This window comes from Cebidichthys violaceus, unplaced genomic scaffold (assembly GCF_023349555.1).
Source record: "Cebidichthys violaceus isolate CVI_PGR_0920_01 unplaced genomic scaffold, fCebVio1.0.p SCAF_29, whole genome shotgun sequence".
Classification (NCBI taxonomy): Eukaryota; Metazoa; Chordata; class Actinopteri; order Perciformes; family Stichaeidae; genus Cebidichthys; species Cebidichthys violaceus.
Window position 1 is genome coordinate 1497601 of NW_027176472.1, and position 16152 is coordinate 1513752.

Genomic DNA, 16152 nt, shown 5'->3' on the forward strand with positions numbered 1-16152 from the left:
AATGGTCCATTTGGAATGAAGCCTGATTGAGAATATCCAAACTCAATATGACGTTTACATGAACCACATCAAATTCAGAATATTGTAATATTCAGAATAATAGTGGGATGTGAGAGTGCTTGTAAACGTAGTCAGTGTCCCTCTTAGAACCATTCATGTTCTCGTTCCAATGTGTTGTAATACTTCCGCCACCAGAGGGTGCAGTTGAGTGAGTCTAAAGGGAAGGGCAGAACTCAATGTGGGCGGAGTCAAACATTGGGTGCAGCCAGGTGTGTTCTACTTTGATAAGCAGATCAAAGTCCATGAGAAAAATCACAGAAAGAAGGAAATACTGGGAACACAGGTAACACTGGGATTGCCGGAGGACTGAAATACTGCTACTGTAAGCTGCTGCTGATCACACTCACACACACACACACACACACACACACACACACACACACACACACACACACACACACACACACACATCTATATGCTGGAGGCAGGGGATTTAGTGAAGCTACGTGTCAAAGTGAATGTTAAACTTTTATTTCTGTGTGTTTTGTTTTCAGCTTCACTCAGAGACAAAATGGCTTCACGGTCAGAAGAGGATCACTGCTGTCCTGTCTGCATTGAGATCTTTAAAGATCCTGTTGTTCTGTCGTGTAGCCACAGCTTCTGTAAAGACTGTCTGAAGAACTGGTGGATAGAGAAACAAATACAAGAGTGTCCATGCTGTAAGAGAAGATCATCAAAGATTGATCCTCCTTGTAACCTGGCTTTAAAGAACCTGTGTGAGACCTTTTTACTGGAGAGAGATCAGAGAGCTTCAGAGACTCTCTGCAGTCTGCACTCTGAGAAACTCAGACTCTTCTGTCTGGACCATCAGGAGCCGGTGTGTCTCGTCTGCAGAGATTCAAAAACACACAACAACCACAGATTCAGACCCATCGATGAAGCTGCAGAGGATCTCAAAGAGGAGATCCAGAAATCCCTGAAGCCCTTAAAGGAGAAACTGAAGCTCTTTGAACAAGTTAAAGGAAACTGTGATCAAACAGCAGAACACATGAAGGTCCAGGCCCTACACACAGAGAGGCAGATTAAGGAGCAGTTTGAGAAGCTTCACCAGTTTCTAGAGGAGGAAGAGGAGGCCAGGATCTCTGCTCTGAGGGAGGAAGAGGAGCAGAAGAGTCTGGTGATGAAGGAGAAGATGGAGGCTCTGAGCAGAGATACAGCAGCTCTTTCAGACACAGTCAGAGCCACAGAGGACGAGCTGAGAGCTGAAGACGTCTCATTCCTGCAGAACTACAAGGCTGCAGTGGAAAGAGTCCAGCAGCGCCCCCTGCTGGAGGATCCACAGCTGCTCTCAGGAGCTCTGATAGACGAGGCCAAACACCTGGGCAACCTGATCTACAACATCTGGAACAAGATGAAGGACATGGTCTTATACAGTCCTGTGATTCTGGATCCAAACACTGCTGATTCACAACTCATTCTGTCTGAAGATCTGACCAGTTTGAGACAAGGAGAGAAACAGAAGCTTCCTGAAGACCCAGAGAGGTTTGATCAGCATCGCGCTGTTCTTGGCTCTGAGGGTTTTAACTCTGGGACTCACAGCTGGGATTGTGAGGTTGGAAATTATACATTTTGGGGCCTTGGTGTGATAAATGAGTCTGTTCAAAAGAGTGGACAAATCTCTACTGGATTCTGGGAAATATATCTTGATGATGGAAAGTACATAGCAGCCTCCCCACCGCTCCCAACAAAAGTTCTTTCAGTGAAGAAGAAGCTCCGGAGGATCAGAGTTCATCTGGACTTTGACAAAGGAAAACTGTCATTCTCTGATCTTGATACTAACACACACATACACACCTTCACACACAGATTCACTGACAAACTGTTTCCACACTTTTGCACCTCGAATAAACTCCCAATGAAGATATTACCAATGAAGGTCTCTGTATCAACAAACTTGTGGTAAGAAATGCTCAGAAATGCCATCATGTGACATATCAGTGATACTAATCAAGTTCTAGGTGTGAAACAGAAAAACTTTGAATGAAATTTGGAGTTTTGTTTTTCTTGTTTCCTCTGGTTTTTGATTTAGGGCAAATATCTGATTATATGAATCAATAGATGAGTGTCAGCGTTTCAGGAACATAAGAACCATATTTTTGTGACAATCTGAGCTCTAATTATGTCTCCTGATAAATATACAAATACTACAAATTAATTAGCAAATACTGTTTGCTGATAATATTGATATACATTAGCAGATATAATTGTGTACATATATACATAATACAAACATTGTTATTATCTCAAATGTATTTTTACCTCTTACTGTCTTTCTTGGGGGGGGGGGGTATGACTCATTGTAAAGAATCATTATATATTCTTCGGCTTATTTTTTGAGCAAGTTAATGATTTTTTAGATTATTTTGCTTTCATAGTTACAATTTAAGTCTTCACTGTCAATGATTGTGTTATTAGAGGCATTACTTATTTTGAACTTGAGAAGAATTTTGACTCCATCTTGATTTTGAGCTAAAAGTTACAATCTAGAAGATCTGTTTTGTTCTCTTTAGTGACACATGTGGCGATACACAGTAACTACAGGTGCTTGTTATTTTTACCGGGAATGTCGCCACAGAGACTCAGTTATTAATTTTGTAAATGCAAAGGCTTTCATCACTGGGTCATAATCTCAATCACCATTGTGTCACTTCATTTAAAGATAATAAAGATTTAACATTTATTGAAATGAACATCTTTGATATTACTCTAATAACAACAATGTAAATGTAAACTGTATATTACTGATTATGTTCTGATTGTTTTGAACTAATTTGATTTCTGATTAAAAAACTAATAAAGCATGAAATAGAAATGGTTTCAGACTAAAATGTGTTCAGAAATGTTGTGCAATATCCTAATATTTTAAAAAATACAATAAAAAGTAGTCATGTCTTGACAATGAAGTCATATTTTAAAATTAAAGTTATAACATTCAGAGAAATAAGTTGCAATATTTTAAAAATCCAGCCACAACATTACGAAAAGAAAGTCATAATATTAGGATGAAAACATCATAACCTTATGATAAAACAGTCATTAAGTCGTGACTTTAAAAAAATCAGCAATGAGCCATATTTCACAAAATGATTTATGAGCTACAATGTGCTAGAAGCAAAAAATATAGACATTTCAAAAGGCTGAAAATTATGGCAAGGTATAACAGGAATTAAGTGTTATTTTATGTAAGTATATACAGTATACAAATAAGTTTTTGGTGCAAATATTAAATACTAATACTTTGCCATCTCAATAACTATTGAATACACTACCATGAAATTTGACTTTTCATTTTTTGCCATATTTGTTCCAAATTTTGATTTGACGATATTACTGGGTACTAAGTACAAAAAAAATATTTTTCTTTCTATACGGCAAAATTGTACTTTGTGTTTCATGCTAATTAGCATGTGTTAGCATGCTAATACACTACACTCAGAAAGTGAAAGGGGTAAGCCACCTGCTAAACATCAGGCTCGGAGCACAACTGTGCCGAAGTAGTCTTTGGTTTGGGTGCAAACCGCGTTCGACCACATGGCACATGTTTACCTGCAGTTACATCCCAGAGGGGCGCTGTTTCACGAGGAGGTTGTAATTGTAAACTTTGTGCATTTGTAGTATTTTGAAACCCATAATGGAGATTAAGCGAGATAATGAGAATCTCTCAAGATGGAAGCAGAAAACGCTGTGAAGCGATTGTTTACCTAAAGTCATATTTTTGTATTAATTAAATGTGTTGCACCAGATTGAGCCTGTGTGACACCATTCTGAGCACCACCACATATTAAATGACAACTCTGTGAAGAATGTTTGTTATGTGACACACACACACACACACACACACACACACACACACACACACACACCTGTTCAATAACCGCGAGGGCACCTGTGTTCCTTGTTGTTTGGTTGGGGGGGGGGGGGGGGGGGGGGGGGGGGGGGGGGGGGGGGGGGGTCAGGTGGCAGGTTGAGGTTCAGTCAGACCGGTTAGGATGAACTTGCCATGTCTCCCATGCAGGCGGTGTCACACAACGGAGGAAATACTGGAAACACTGGGATTTAATACTGGAATACTGGCGCTTCAATCTGCTGCTGATTTCCTATTATAAACTCGAGGAACACCTCAAGGTGAAAGTAAAACTTCAATTTTCTTGACTCACCAACGTTCCCGTCATGTCTCTGTGTGAAGCTGAAAACACAGCAGGTATGTTTCTCAATCAGAAGAGGATCTCTGCTGTCCTGTCTGCTATGAAATCTTTAAAGATCCTGTTGTTCTGTCGTGTAGCCACAGCTTCTGTAAAGACTGTCTGAAGAACTGGTGGAGAGAGAAACAAATACAAGAGTGTCCATGCTGTAAGAGAAGATCATCCAAGAGTGATCCTCCTCATAACCTGGCTTTAAAGAACCTGTGTGAGGCCTTTTTACTGGAGAGAGATCAGAGAGCTTCAGAGAGTCTCTGCAGTCTGCACTCTGAGAAACTCAGACTCTTCTGTCTGGACCACCAGGAGCCGGTGTGTCTCGTCTGCAGGGAATCAAAAACACACCAACAACCACAGATTTCAGACCCATCGATGAAGCTGCACGGATCTCAAAGAGGAGATCCAGAAATCCCTGAAGCCCTTAAAGGAGAAACTGAAGCTCTTTGAACAAGTTAAAGGAAACTGTGATCAAACAGCAGAACACATGAAGGTCCAGGCCCGACACACAGAGAGGCAGATTAAGGAGCAGTTTAAGAAGCTTCACCAGTTTCTAAAGGAGGAAAAGGAGGCCAGGATCTCTGCTCTGAGGGAGGAAGAGGAGCAGAAGAGTCTGGTGATGAAGGAGAAGATGGAGGCTCTGAGCAGAAAGATAGCAGCTCTTTCAGACACAGTCAGAGCCACAGAGGACGAGCTGAGAGCTGAAGACGTCTCATTCCTGCAGAACTACAAGGCTGCAGTGGAAAGAGTCCAGCAGCGCCCCCTGCTGGAGGATCCACAGCTGCTCTCAGGAGCTCTGATAGACGAGGCCAAACACCTGGGCAACCTGACCTACAACATCTGGAACAAGATGAAGGACATGGTCTCATACAGTCCTGTGATTCTGGATCCAAACACTGCTCATCCAGAACTCATCCTGTTTAAAGATCTGACCAGTGTGAGATTTGTTAAACGACAGAAGCTTCCTGAAAACCCAGAGAGGTTTGTTCAGTATCGCGCTGTTCTGGGCTCTGAGGGTTTTAACTCTGGGACTCACAGCTGGGATTGTGAGGTTGGAAATGATACACGTTGGGGCATAGGTGTGATGAATGAGTCTGTTCAAAAGAATGGACAAATCTCTACTGGATACTGGGAAATATGTCTTCTTCATAGAGAGTACGTAGTAGTCTCCCCACCGCTCCCAGATAAAGTTCTGTCAGTGAAGAAGAAGCTCCGGAGGATCAGAGTTCATCTGGACTTTGACAAAGGAAAACTGTCATTCTCTGATCTTGATACTAACACACACATACACACCGTCAAACACAGATTCACTGACAAACTATTTCCATACTTTGGCACCCCGAATAAACTCCCAATGAAGATATTACCAATGAAGGTCTCTGTATCAACAAGCTTGTAGTAAGAAATGCTCAGAAATGCCATCATGTGACATATCAGTGATACTAATCAAGTTCTCGGTGTGAAACAGAAAAATATTTAATGAAATTTTGAGGTTTTTTGTCTGTGTTTCCTCAGGTTTTTGTTTCAGGGCAAATATCTGATTATATGAATCAAAAGAGGAGTGTCATTGTTCAGGAACATATGAACCATATTTCTGTGACAATCTGAACATTAGTTATGTCAGAACATTGTGTACATATATAGATAATACAAACAAACATTGTTATTATCTCCAATGTATTATTAACTTTTACTGTCTTTCTTGGAGGGGTATGACTCATTGTAAGGAACCATTATATATTCTTCGGCTTATTTTTTGGGCAAGTTGATGATTTTAGATTATTTTGCTTTCATAGTTACAATTTAAGGCTTCACTGTCAATGATTGTGTTATTAGAGGCATTACCTATTTTGAACTTGTGAAGAATTTTGATTCAATCTTGATTTTGAGCTAAAAGTTACAATCTAGAAGATCTGTTTTGTTCTCTTTGGCGACACCTGTGGCGATACACGGTAATTACAGGTGCTTATTATTTTTACCGGGAATGTTGCCACAGAGACTCAGTTATTAATTTTGTAAATGAAAAGGCTTTCATCTCTGGGTCATGAGCTCAATCACCATTGTGTCACGTCATATGGAGATAGATAGATTTAACATTTATTGAAATGAACATTTTCGATATAACTAATAATGTAAATGTAAACTGTATATAACTGATTATGTTCGGATCGTTTTGAAATAATTTGATTTATGATTCAAAAACTAATACTGCTTGTGATTTTTACGGGGAATGTTGCCACAGATTTGTGATTTAACAATTAATAAACAGTCAAAACGGTTTCCGACTAAAATGTGTTCAGAATTGATGTTTTGACATTGAAGTCACATTTAAAAAAATAGTTATAATAAAATAAATCTTTAATATTTCAGGAATGACATAATACAAAGCAAAATACAAATGCTGATGAGCGGCTGTAGTCATTGAGAATCATTTTAGTTAGATCACATCCTAACTAAATATTTGCTCATATTTAGTTTTATCTCAAACGTTTTCTGAAGATCAGACCTTATTGTCCAATTTTGAGTGTCTACGCTTCATATTCAATACAACAAATGTTTCATACTTATGCTTTATATAATCACAGAAGAGGCTACAATTTACTTCAATTAAATTTCTTTTATGTTAAAAATCAACTGTTGTTTCTAACAGAAAAAACCCCATAAACTCTACAGAAAAAACTACTCTTATAATCTGTAAATGTTGATTTATTGTATAACAGACAAAAATAAACTGGTGTAATCAAAGCAGCAGATATACTGACTAGTAATCCCCAATATAAAGCTCTGAAAACACTGGATCCTACATTTCCCAAAATGCAACTTGCCAGCGTCTTTCCATTAACCCCTCTGTGCCTGGTAAACGGCTGGTAAAGTTTGCATCGCAGACTTTCTGTTCTACGTTTGTCGTCTTACGACAACCTCAAACTGAAGTTTCCCCCAATGACATCACTATGACATCATCAGAGACGACAGCTGCTTCCACAGGCTGATCTTAACGTGTGCAACGGAGGGAAGTGACACTTGTGGTGGAAGAAAAAAAATTCAATAGTACCGAGTGAGTCCAATAAACACTGAATACTGAAACAAGAAACATTGAGGAAAGAAGTTTGTCTTTAAAGTATTTGTTCTCTGGCCAGAGAAGGCTTCACCGTCATACAGACTGCAGCGCAGTCTGCAGAGGATGAGCCAAGAGTTCAGTTTGTCTCCTGCTCTTAAACATCTCCGCACACAGTAGGGGGGAACCTCAGGTATTTACATTAGATACAATTGATCAACAGTTTCAAGCTCCCCATTGAACCCTCCAGTCATCCCCTTCATCTTCTGAGCCTTGTCACACAAAGACATGTGTCTTTATTACCCTTGCCTATCTCTGAGAATCTTCACACCTCAACATTCTCTGGTTAAACTGCAACCCCCATTTGGTCGCTCCCTCTTATCAAAGCAAAAGGCCTGAGATACCCCATATGGTCCTGTTACCACTCTCCTTACACAATCATATGTCACATATATAGTTTTGTTAGTGAGTAAGGCACATAAACTAAATCACAGTAGAAATGTACTCGCACAACAAAATTTTCTATCACACACTTCAAGACAAACAAAAGAAGAGATGAGGCGACATGTGAATGTGGTCATTGGATTTATATTATTCTCTTTTTAAAAAAAAGGCTTCATTACAAGAATTAACTTCATTCATTCAGACACAGTCAAAGTCCTAACATGTTCTAAATACCGTTGATCAGCTGCTGAGGTGACAAAAAACATGGACGCCGTCAGTGACGAGCTTCACAAACCTTCAACTGTAGAGGTTTGACAATTTATTTTACCATCAGGTGTCTATTGATTTCTGTTGAAACATTAAAATGTCTCGGTTTTTCACACGGTTCTAGAAGCTTCATCTATTCCCTTCATTCGAGTGTGAGGAGTGAAATCTGCCTGAAAAGACCCGACAGACTCTTCCCTCAATGTTCGTTAATATGTCTGAATCTAAATGTCCGACATCGGTCTGTAACTACCGGATGGATTGACATGAAAATTGGGGTTCAGAAATTCACGGCCCTTTTCATCCAGCGTCACTAACGAGACAAAAGTTTTCACGTGTCCAACATTCAAGTTCTCTTAGAAGTAAAGAGTCTCAGCCTCAGCTTGAGATGAATGCTAAAATGGTTCGCTAACATGCTAAAGATTTGCACGTTCATCACCTTTCAATGATGAGCTTCGACCACAAAAGAGGAAGCACGAGGTTCAGCAATGAAACTGTTGGGTCTTTGTGGTGGAAGATGTTAGCGTGCTAACAAGCTAAATCACAACATTAGCATGTTAACATCCAATTATTGCATGTAAACATGCTAGCTGTAGCTAACTAGCTAATGAGACGGTACAAGTTTCTCGCTCGTTTCACTGCTGTTGCAGCTGTAGCCACACCCACTAGTGATGTCACAGTGTCCCGGAGTACACCTGTACATCATTGCAGCAAAGTGACGAGTTAAACCACTGGAGGTCAGCAAAAAAAAAAAAGAAAAAAAAAAAAAAGGGGGCGTTCAGGTACTTTCAAAGAAACACTTGAACATAAATGTAAAACAAGTAGAATATCCCAGATGCATCCTGACTGAAACATCTGTAAACATACTTGATAAACTGCAGCTGGATATTTAAAAAAAGGATTGTTCACTTTTTAAAGAGCAGTAACCAGCTCGGCATTGAAGCGCAGAAGAACAATTTTCATGATCAAAAGAACAGAAAGGACAAACCTGTGAAGTTCACCGAGACAAAGAGACACTCGACACACCTGCTCTACAACTCATTAAAGCTGCACTAATCAATATCTGATCAAGTTACAGTCATCTAGTGGACGCAAACAACTCAAGTCAGATGATAATGTTCCTCCGTGTCTGCGTAATAATCAACTCTTTGTTAAACCACGCGATAAAATGTTAGATTGTTCACAACAGGCCAAAGAATTATCTATTAATTAATGAAACTTTAACCTTTTACTAGCTAGAACTTGTACTGCATTTAGTTGAAGATTCCCGATCAGAAATCTCAGTGTCAGTTATGATTCCAGTCTCTGCAACGCTACCATCCTTCAGTGCCTGTTTTCTGTAGTTGTGCAGGAAGTGTAAATGCATAGTGAATCATGACAGCAATATTGCTCTCTATTGCCCGCTGAACAGGCTTCATATTAACCCCTCCACCACCTGACAAGACACCCAGCCCACATCAGCCCTCGCCCTATAGAGAGGCTAAGCCCCGCCCCTTCCGGTGTCCCCCATGGGACCTTAACGTTTGTTTCAGTGTTATTTAGTTTTGTGTGAAACCGATCAGCGAACTAGATCTCTCGTCTCGCTCAATGTACGTCACCAACACAGCCGTCACCTTGGCTAGCTAGCTAGCTAAGTTAGCTAGCTAGCTAGCATGTTTACAATGTTTCTAGCTAGCTAGCTAATTTAGCCATCATCTATCTTATTATCTTACCCGACGTGTTCCAGCAAATCTTTTTATGAACATCCTGGAACACTTCAATAGCTTTACCACAAAATGCAACTTTCTCGATGTGCAAAAATATCTTTTTAAATTAACAAACTTAAAAGGGATCAAATAATTACACGTCTCTCATCGTACAGGTTTTTTCCGAAATAAGGTCCCATGCTGACCTACCGGAAAGGGGGCGGGACTTAGCCTCTCAATCGAAATAGTGTTCACACAAGATATCTATCATCCACCACGTTCAGGACTTTAGCGTTCGATGTTTTTACCTGCAGCTCTGACAGAAGTTTAGACAAATATAAACCTTCCTGACGGGCCGGGCTGCTTCTTCTTCTTCTTTTCTTACGCCATTGTTTCTGATTGGTACAGCTAAGCAGGGCTAAAAACGAGTCCAAATTAACTTTAAAAAAAGAAGAACAAAACCTTCTCTTGTTCTCTTTTTTTCCCCTCTCCTCCACTCATCTGTTACTCTCTCTCTCTCTCTCTCTCTCTTCTGGCACAGTTTGGGTATTTAGTGGAGTCCGTATAAAAAGGCGTTGGGTTTTTCTTCTCCGCTGCTACATGATGATTCGTGGCTCTTGGACCGACTCGTTGATGGATTTGTGAGGCAACACGTTGGCACCGTTCAGGTAAAGCTCGTCGTTCACGATCACATCCTCCCCCAGCACCGTCACGTTCTCCATGCGGACCTGAAGACACAGATTGACCCAGAGATCATCATCATCACAGCAATCATGAAAAGGATCTACAGTACACATCCATCTATTTGACTCTAAATGGAGCATAATGTACTAAATGAACATCATGCTGTATTGAAGAAGACTGTAAACTAGAGATTGAGACCATAAACTCATGTTTACAATGTTTACTGAGGGAATAAATCAAGAGAGAAGTAGAGTCATTTTAGACTAGACTTCTATACAACCAGAGGAGTCGCCCCCTGATGGACACTAGAGAGAATGCAGCTTTAAGGCTCTTCAGCATTAGTTTCACTTTTCAGAACCGGAGGTTGACGCCCTCTGTGCTCCGTTACTCACCCACTGGCCCACAGAGGAGCTCCACCCCACGATGCAGCTCTCCAGCCAGGAGTGCGATCGAACCCGCGCTCCCTTCATCACCGTGCAGCGCTTGATCCTCACGCCGTCCTCCACGACCACGCCGGCACCGATGGAGACGTTCGGCCCGATGGTGCAGTTCTCTCCGATCTGCGCCGTCGGGTCCTGCAGAGGGAGGAGGAGAGGAAGGAGAGGAAGGAGAGGAAGGAGAGGAAGGAGGGTTATCATCGGGCACGGCTTCTACTTCTACATAGAAACGCCCAACGAGCTGGACTCACCACCAGAACGTTGCCGAGGAAACCGGGCCCCGTGCGCAGCCTCTCGGGGGCGTGTTGCCGCAGCGACTGAAGGTACATACACATCCCCGTCAGGAAGTCTTTAGGCTGACCGATGTCCATCCAGAATCCTGCAGACAGACGAACAAATAAAAACAAACATACGGAGACACAAACAGTGAGAGACGTTGGTTATCGTTGAAATGAGGACACAAAAGCAGAAGCTTCCTTTAGACGCTGAATTTTGTAAAAATAAATAAACTTAAACTTACATAACATCAAAGCTGTTTGTTTGTAGTGTAAATTGAATGAATCCTGCTCATGATGAACAGCACAGATCTACGTGTTGAGTGACAGCTGGAACGTTTTAGTCACTGGACTACAGGAAGGGGGGGGGCGGGGTTTAACTTCTAGATGTTTCCACTGCTTCAGCTGATCGCTCCCCGAGAGGGACGAGGATCTAGAGAAGCACCGAGTCCAGATTCCCTCTAACTGATTCACCATCGTCTCCGTCTGAACACTACAGAGTCCCGCCTGCTGGGGGGGGTAGAGACTGAATAAACGGTCTTTAAATCGGGTTTCAGTGTGTTTTTGTTTCGCGTCGGTGCTTCTCTACAAACTCCAGAACTACGGGAGTTGGGGTGTGAAGAAGAAACACTTACGTCTGGTAGAGCTGTGAGCTGTGAGACCAGAGCGAGCGCACAAACAACCATCACGTTACCGTTACCATGTAACCCAACGAAGGAAAAGACTGTAACGTATGGCAGACCTTTCTGGCTTACTTTAAAGGGAACAGGGTACTAGTACACAGGATGTGTGTGTAAATACTGGCTAACTTAGCTTAGCATAAAGACTGGAAACAAGGGAAACTGGACTGTTGGCCGAGCAAAAGAAGACATTGGAAGCTGCCACCTTGAGTAACACTTTCAATATTTTCTGACATTTGATAAATGAACCAATAATTTAAAAGTTTGTTAGTTGCAGCCATAAATAAACGAAATATGTGTATTATAGATTTGTGTTGTAGTACTGCAGGTAGTAGTAGTAGTAGTAGTATTGTTACCTTGTAGCTCCATGGTGTACAGCTGTCCCTCCTCTGCCATGACAGGAAATATCTCTTTCTCTATGGATGTTGGTCTCAGCTACACACACACACACACACACACACACACACACACACACACACACACACACACAATTAAATGCCAGTAGAGCGAGTACAAGTGAGTGTGTGTGTGTGAGAGTGAGACAGAGAGAGACAGAGACAGAGAGACAGAGAGAGAGAGAGTCACCTGGATCCTGCTGAGCATGCTGGGATTGAAGATGTAAATGCCGGCGTTGATCTTGTTGGAGACGAACACCTGCGGTTTCTCAACAAAGCGATGTATTCTGCCGCTGTCCGCCTCGAACACCACCACGCCGTATTTAGAGGGCTCCTCCACCCGCGTTACCTTCACACACACACACACACACACACACACACACACACACACACACACACACACACACACACACACACACACACACACACACACACACACACACACACACACACATAAATCTAAGTCTTATTAAATTAACGAAATTAAGTCACAAACGTTGTTCTCCTGCGTCCAAAGTTTATCCTCGACTCTAAACGTTTTCTCTTCAGTACAGGAACAATCCACTAGATGGCAGTAAAACATCGATCCACAGTCTCAACTTGAGACAAAATAAATGAGAAGCTTCACTGTCAGATGAAGGCGAAAATGCCCCAAAAAATTAATAAAAATAAAATAAAAACCAAACTCACCACTATGGTTCCCTCTTTGCCGTGGTTGTGGTGAAACTGCAGCAGATCTTTGAACGGAAAATCACAGATGACGTCCGAGTTGAGGACGAAGAACGGCTCGTTGTCGACGTTCAGCAGCTCCCGAGCCAACGCCAGAGGACCCGCTACACACACACACACACACACACACACACACACACACACACACACACACACACACACACACACACACACACACACACACACACACACACAGTCCTTTAGCCACCTTATATTACATAGCTTTTCACAGACTCTCACTATTCCAACCACTGGAGACTGGAGTTTAAATGTCCGTTGCTGTGCTGCAGCTTCCTGTCTGTAGTGAAGAGAAACTCACCGGTTCCCAGAGGCTCCTTCTCATGAGACAGAGAGATACGAATCCCAAGCTGAAGAGGAGACAGTGACACATTCAGGACCCCAAAGAACACTCAGAACGTTCATAAACAAGCCGTCAATAATAATCAAAATCACGTATGATCTACTGATTCATTGACGAATTGATGCTGCAGTAAACTACAGATCATGACAAACTTTGATTTAAGATTAAATTGGTTTATAAAATATGTATAACCGGTTCTTTTTTATCAGACAATATCTTATATCAAAAGGTAAAACGGCTGAAGAAAGACAAAACAGTTAAGCTGTGTTCATGGTAACATTACGGCTTCCCTCCGGCCTTCAAAATAAAACGGGAGAGGGAGAGATTACATCGCTTTACGGTGACGTAACCGGTTACCTAATCTTCACTTTCACTAAATTAAAAGCAGCATGGATTAGATTTTTCTGTCGAAGCATCTGCCTCCGTGTAATGTGGCGGCAGCAGAGGTCACATCTCAGGAGAATAAACTTAAACTGAGGTTTAAAAACGTGGTTTTTTTGGTTGATTTGGTGCGAATGGACCGTTGACAGTGTGACGTCAGAGCGAGATGGTTTGTGGTACGTACTCTCTCCTCCTGGACTCTCATCTCTCTCTCCAGCAGATCAGACATGTAGCTCACCGCCAGGATCACATGGTCCACTCCGGCCTGCGCAAAGTCACCCAAAGAGAGAGAGAGAGAGAGAGAGAGAGAGAGAGAGAGAGAGAGAGAGAGAGAGAGAGAGTAATGGATGTGGGGCGACCGTGGCTCACGGGGTAGAGAGGGTTGTTTGTATGTATGTATGTATGTATGTATGTATGTATGTATGTATGTATGTATGTATTTATTAAGTGCAGAGAACAACTTTCCCCACTCTGGGACTAATAAGGGATTGTTATGTGATTATTGCTGTAAATTTACGGTGGATTTAAAAAAAAACGGTATCTTACCGTATTTCACAATAACGGTAACATACAGTTAAATGTTCATCCCTCGCATGTAAATTAACGGTTAATGTCGTCAATTAACAATAACAGCAGACTACCGTAATTTAACAGCACCCCGAAATTCAAAGTCTGCGTTATTGTATTGTTTTGTCTTTATGATTATTGAACTGTTAACATCTCAGGTCTGTTGTCTTAGCTTCATTTCTTCACCTAACGTAATCAGCTCATCACAGAGTCTGTTGGTTTAAACTGTGTGGTCTTGTTGTATTAGCTTTCTGTAAAGATATGTTAACACATGTGAGGCACATGCAAACCCACAGTATCACACAGAAAGCTTCTTGTAAGTGTTTATATCCTGGATGTCACAGAACTTTCCAGAAGTTCAGATCACTGAGTTCCTGAAGTTTTTATTTTGTTTGTTTTACAGTCACTCGTCTCGTCCTCTTTCAAGATGTTCTCTCTCTCCTTATTGTTTTCATTCATGTGTGAGTTCATGCAGGTCAAATTAACTATAAATTAAGACTTGTTAAACAAGCTAGACTGTGATGCAGTTCTATCACACTGTTCTTAATGCTATTTTAATTCAGTGGCTGAGGGAGTGACGCCGAGATTGAAAAGTGGCCGATGGCATGCTACTGTTCAGCGGTATGTACCTATCTCTGGGGTGTGCCACTGTTGTTTAGCGGTAGATACCGATCCCTAGAGTGGTATGGCAGTACTTTCCCAACAAGCCAATGTATGTATGAGTATATATATATATATATATATATATATATATATATATATATATATATATATATATATATATATATATATATATATATATATATACACACACACATACATACATACATTGGCCATAATATCAGTTTCAGGGCACATCAGCAAACCCTAAATCACGTTATTGTCATTTAAAAAGCCTTTAATATATCCGAACAAGAAAATGGAGGAGATAGAATAGAAACATTCCTTTATTTAAGACGCTGTATTGCGCTACTTTGTCAATAAAGTAAAAAAAAAATACATGTACGGCATCACTGTAACCGTTGTAAATAAACGGTAACATTCTGGCATATAGCGTAAAATCACCGTAAAACCCAGTTATCCTACCATCACATACCGTAATCCAGTATACGGTAAAATACCGGGAAAGTAAATGACGGTAGCTTCACCGTTAAAAAAAACAGTAAATTACTGGCGTCCCTGGTGCCAGTAAGTTACCGTTATTTTACAGTGAAACTGTTTAGAGTGCAGCAGTAAAGTTGGTGTGTTGGATTTTAAAAAAGTGGGATCCCATGAAGAGGACCCCCCCCCCCCCCCCCCCCCCCCCCGTACCTTGACCAGTGCCTCCACCTGGTGCAGCAGGATAGGTTTGTTGCAGAAGTCCACCAGCGGTTTGGGGACGCTCAGCGTGAGCGGTCGCAGCCGGGTCCCGTAACCGCCGACCAGGATCAGAGCCTTCATGCTTGTGGCGTTAGCACCAAGCCTGAGCCGGACAGAAGGAGAAGAAGGAGAAGAAGAAGAAGAAGAAGAAGAAGAAGAAGAAGAAGAAGAAGAAGAAGAAGAGAGTCGCTTAGTGATACATGAGAGGCACAAACACGGGATTTCTTAGGTTTTTCCTCTGATCTGTAAAACCTTCAGAACATTAAATAAAATGTTCATATTGTGGCCTCAGAGGGGCGCTACTGAGAAGACCTACACACTTGTCAGATTGCATTCTTGTTTGAGTCATAAGACAAATGTTGCATGTTGGCAAACTCGTCCAGCCAGATTCTCCCGTTCAACCAAGTCCTACCATCTACAGCTGTCTATACTGTTGATTAATAAAACCAATTAACACTTCACAGAAGTTAACATGTTCATTCATGACTAAAACCCCAAAAGATAATACAGCTACAGTTATACAAAGCAACACACCCTAACATAAGAAGCGCAGTCTGACTAAAGTTCGTTGAACAAAGACATG

General features: G+C 41.4%; 2 protein-coding genes and 1 pseudogene across 2 annotated transcripts in view; 2 read left to right on the plus strand and 1 right to left on the minus strand.

Annotated features, from left to right (window-relative positions):
* The first annotated feature begins 322 nt into the window (after positions 1–322).
* On the plus strand, positions 323–2845 carry LOC137880685 (nuclear factor 7, ovary-like). Its single transcript, XM_068722192.1, has 2 exons — positions 323–382; positions 555–2845. Exon 2 carries the CDS (start codon positions 572–574, stop codon positions 1961–1963), a length of 1392 nt encoding a protein of 463 aa, XP_068578293.1. The 5' UTR covers positions 323–382; positions 555–571; the 3' UTR covers positions 1964–2845.
* Positions 2846–3206: 361 nt separating this feature from the next.
* LOC137880569 (nuclear factor 7, ovary-like) lies at positions 3207–5652 on the plus strand (annotated as a pseudogene).
* A 2224-nt stretch (positions 5653–7876) lies between these two features.
* The window catches only part of gmppb (GDP-mannose pyrophosphorylase B), an 8822-nt gene continuing 546 nt past the window's right edge, over positions 7877–16152 (minus strand). Inside the window, exons 2-10 of the mRNA XM_068722235.1 lie at positions 15522–15672; positions 13828–13908; positions 13221–13269; positions 12863–13005; positions 12363–12521; positions 12134–12212; positions 11074–11201; positions 10778–10960; positions 7877–10429 (exon numbers count right to left, since the gene is read on the minus strand). Coding sequence (XP_068578336.1) covers positions 10298–10429; positions 10778–10960; positions 11074–11201; positions 12134–12212; positions 12363–12521; positions 12863–13005; positions 13221–13269; positions 13828–13908; positions 15522–15650 — 1083 coding nt within the window. The 5' untranslated portion in view covers positions 15651–15672 and the 3' untranslated portion in view covers positions 7877–10297. The remainder of the gene's footprint in view (positions 10430–10777; positions 10961–11073; positions 11202–12133; positions 12213–12362; positions 12522–12862; positions 13006–13220; positions 13270–13827; positions 13909–15521; positions 15673–16152) is intronic.

Coding starts and splice junctions, on each gene's coding strand:
- LOC137880685 (XM_068722192.1), top strand. CDS start 572: ATGGCTTCACGGTCAGAAGAGGATCACTGCTGTCCTGTCTGCATTGAG.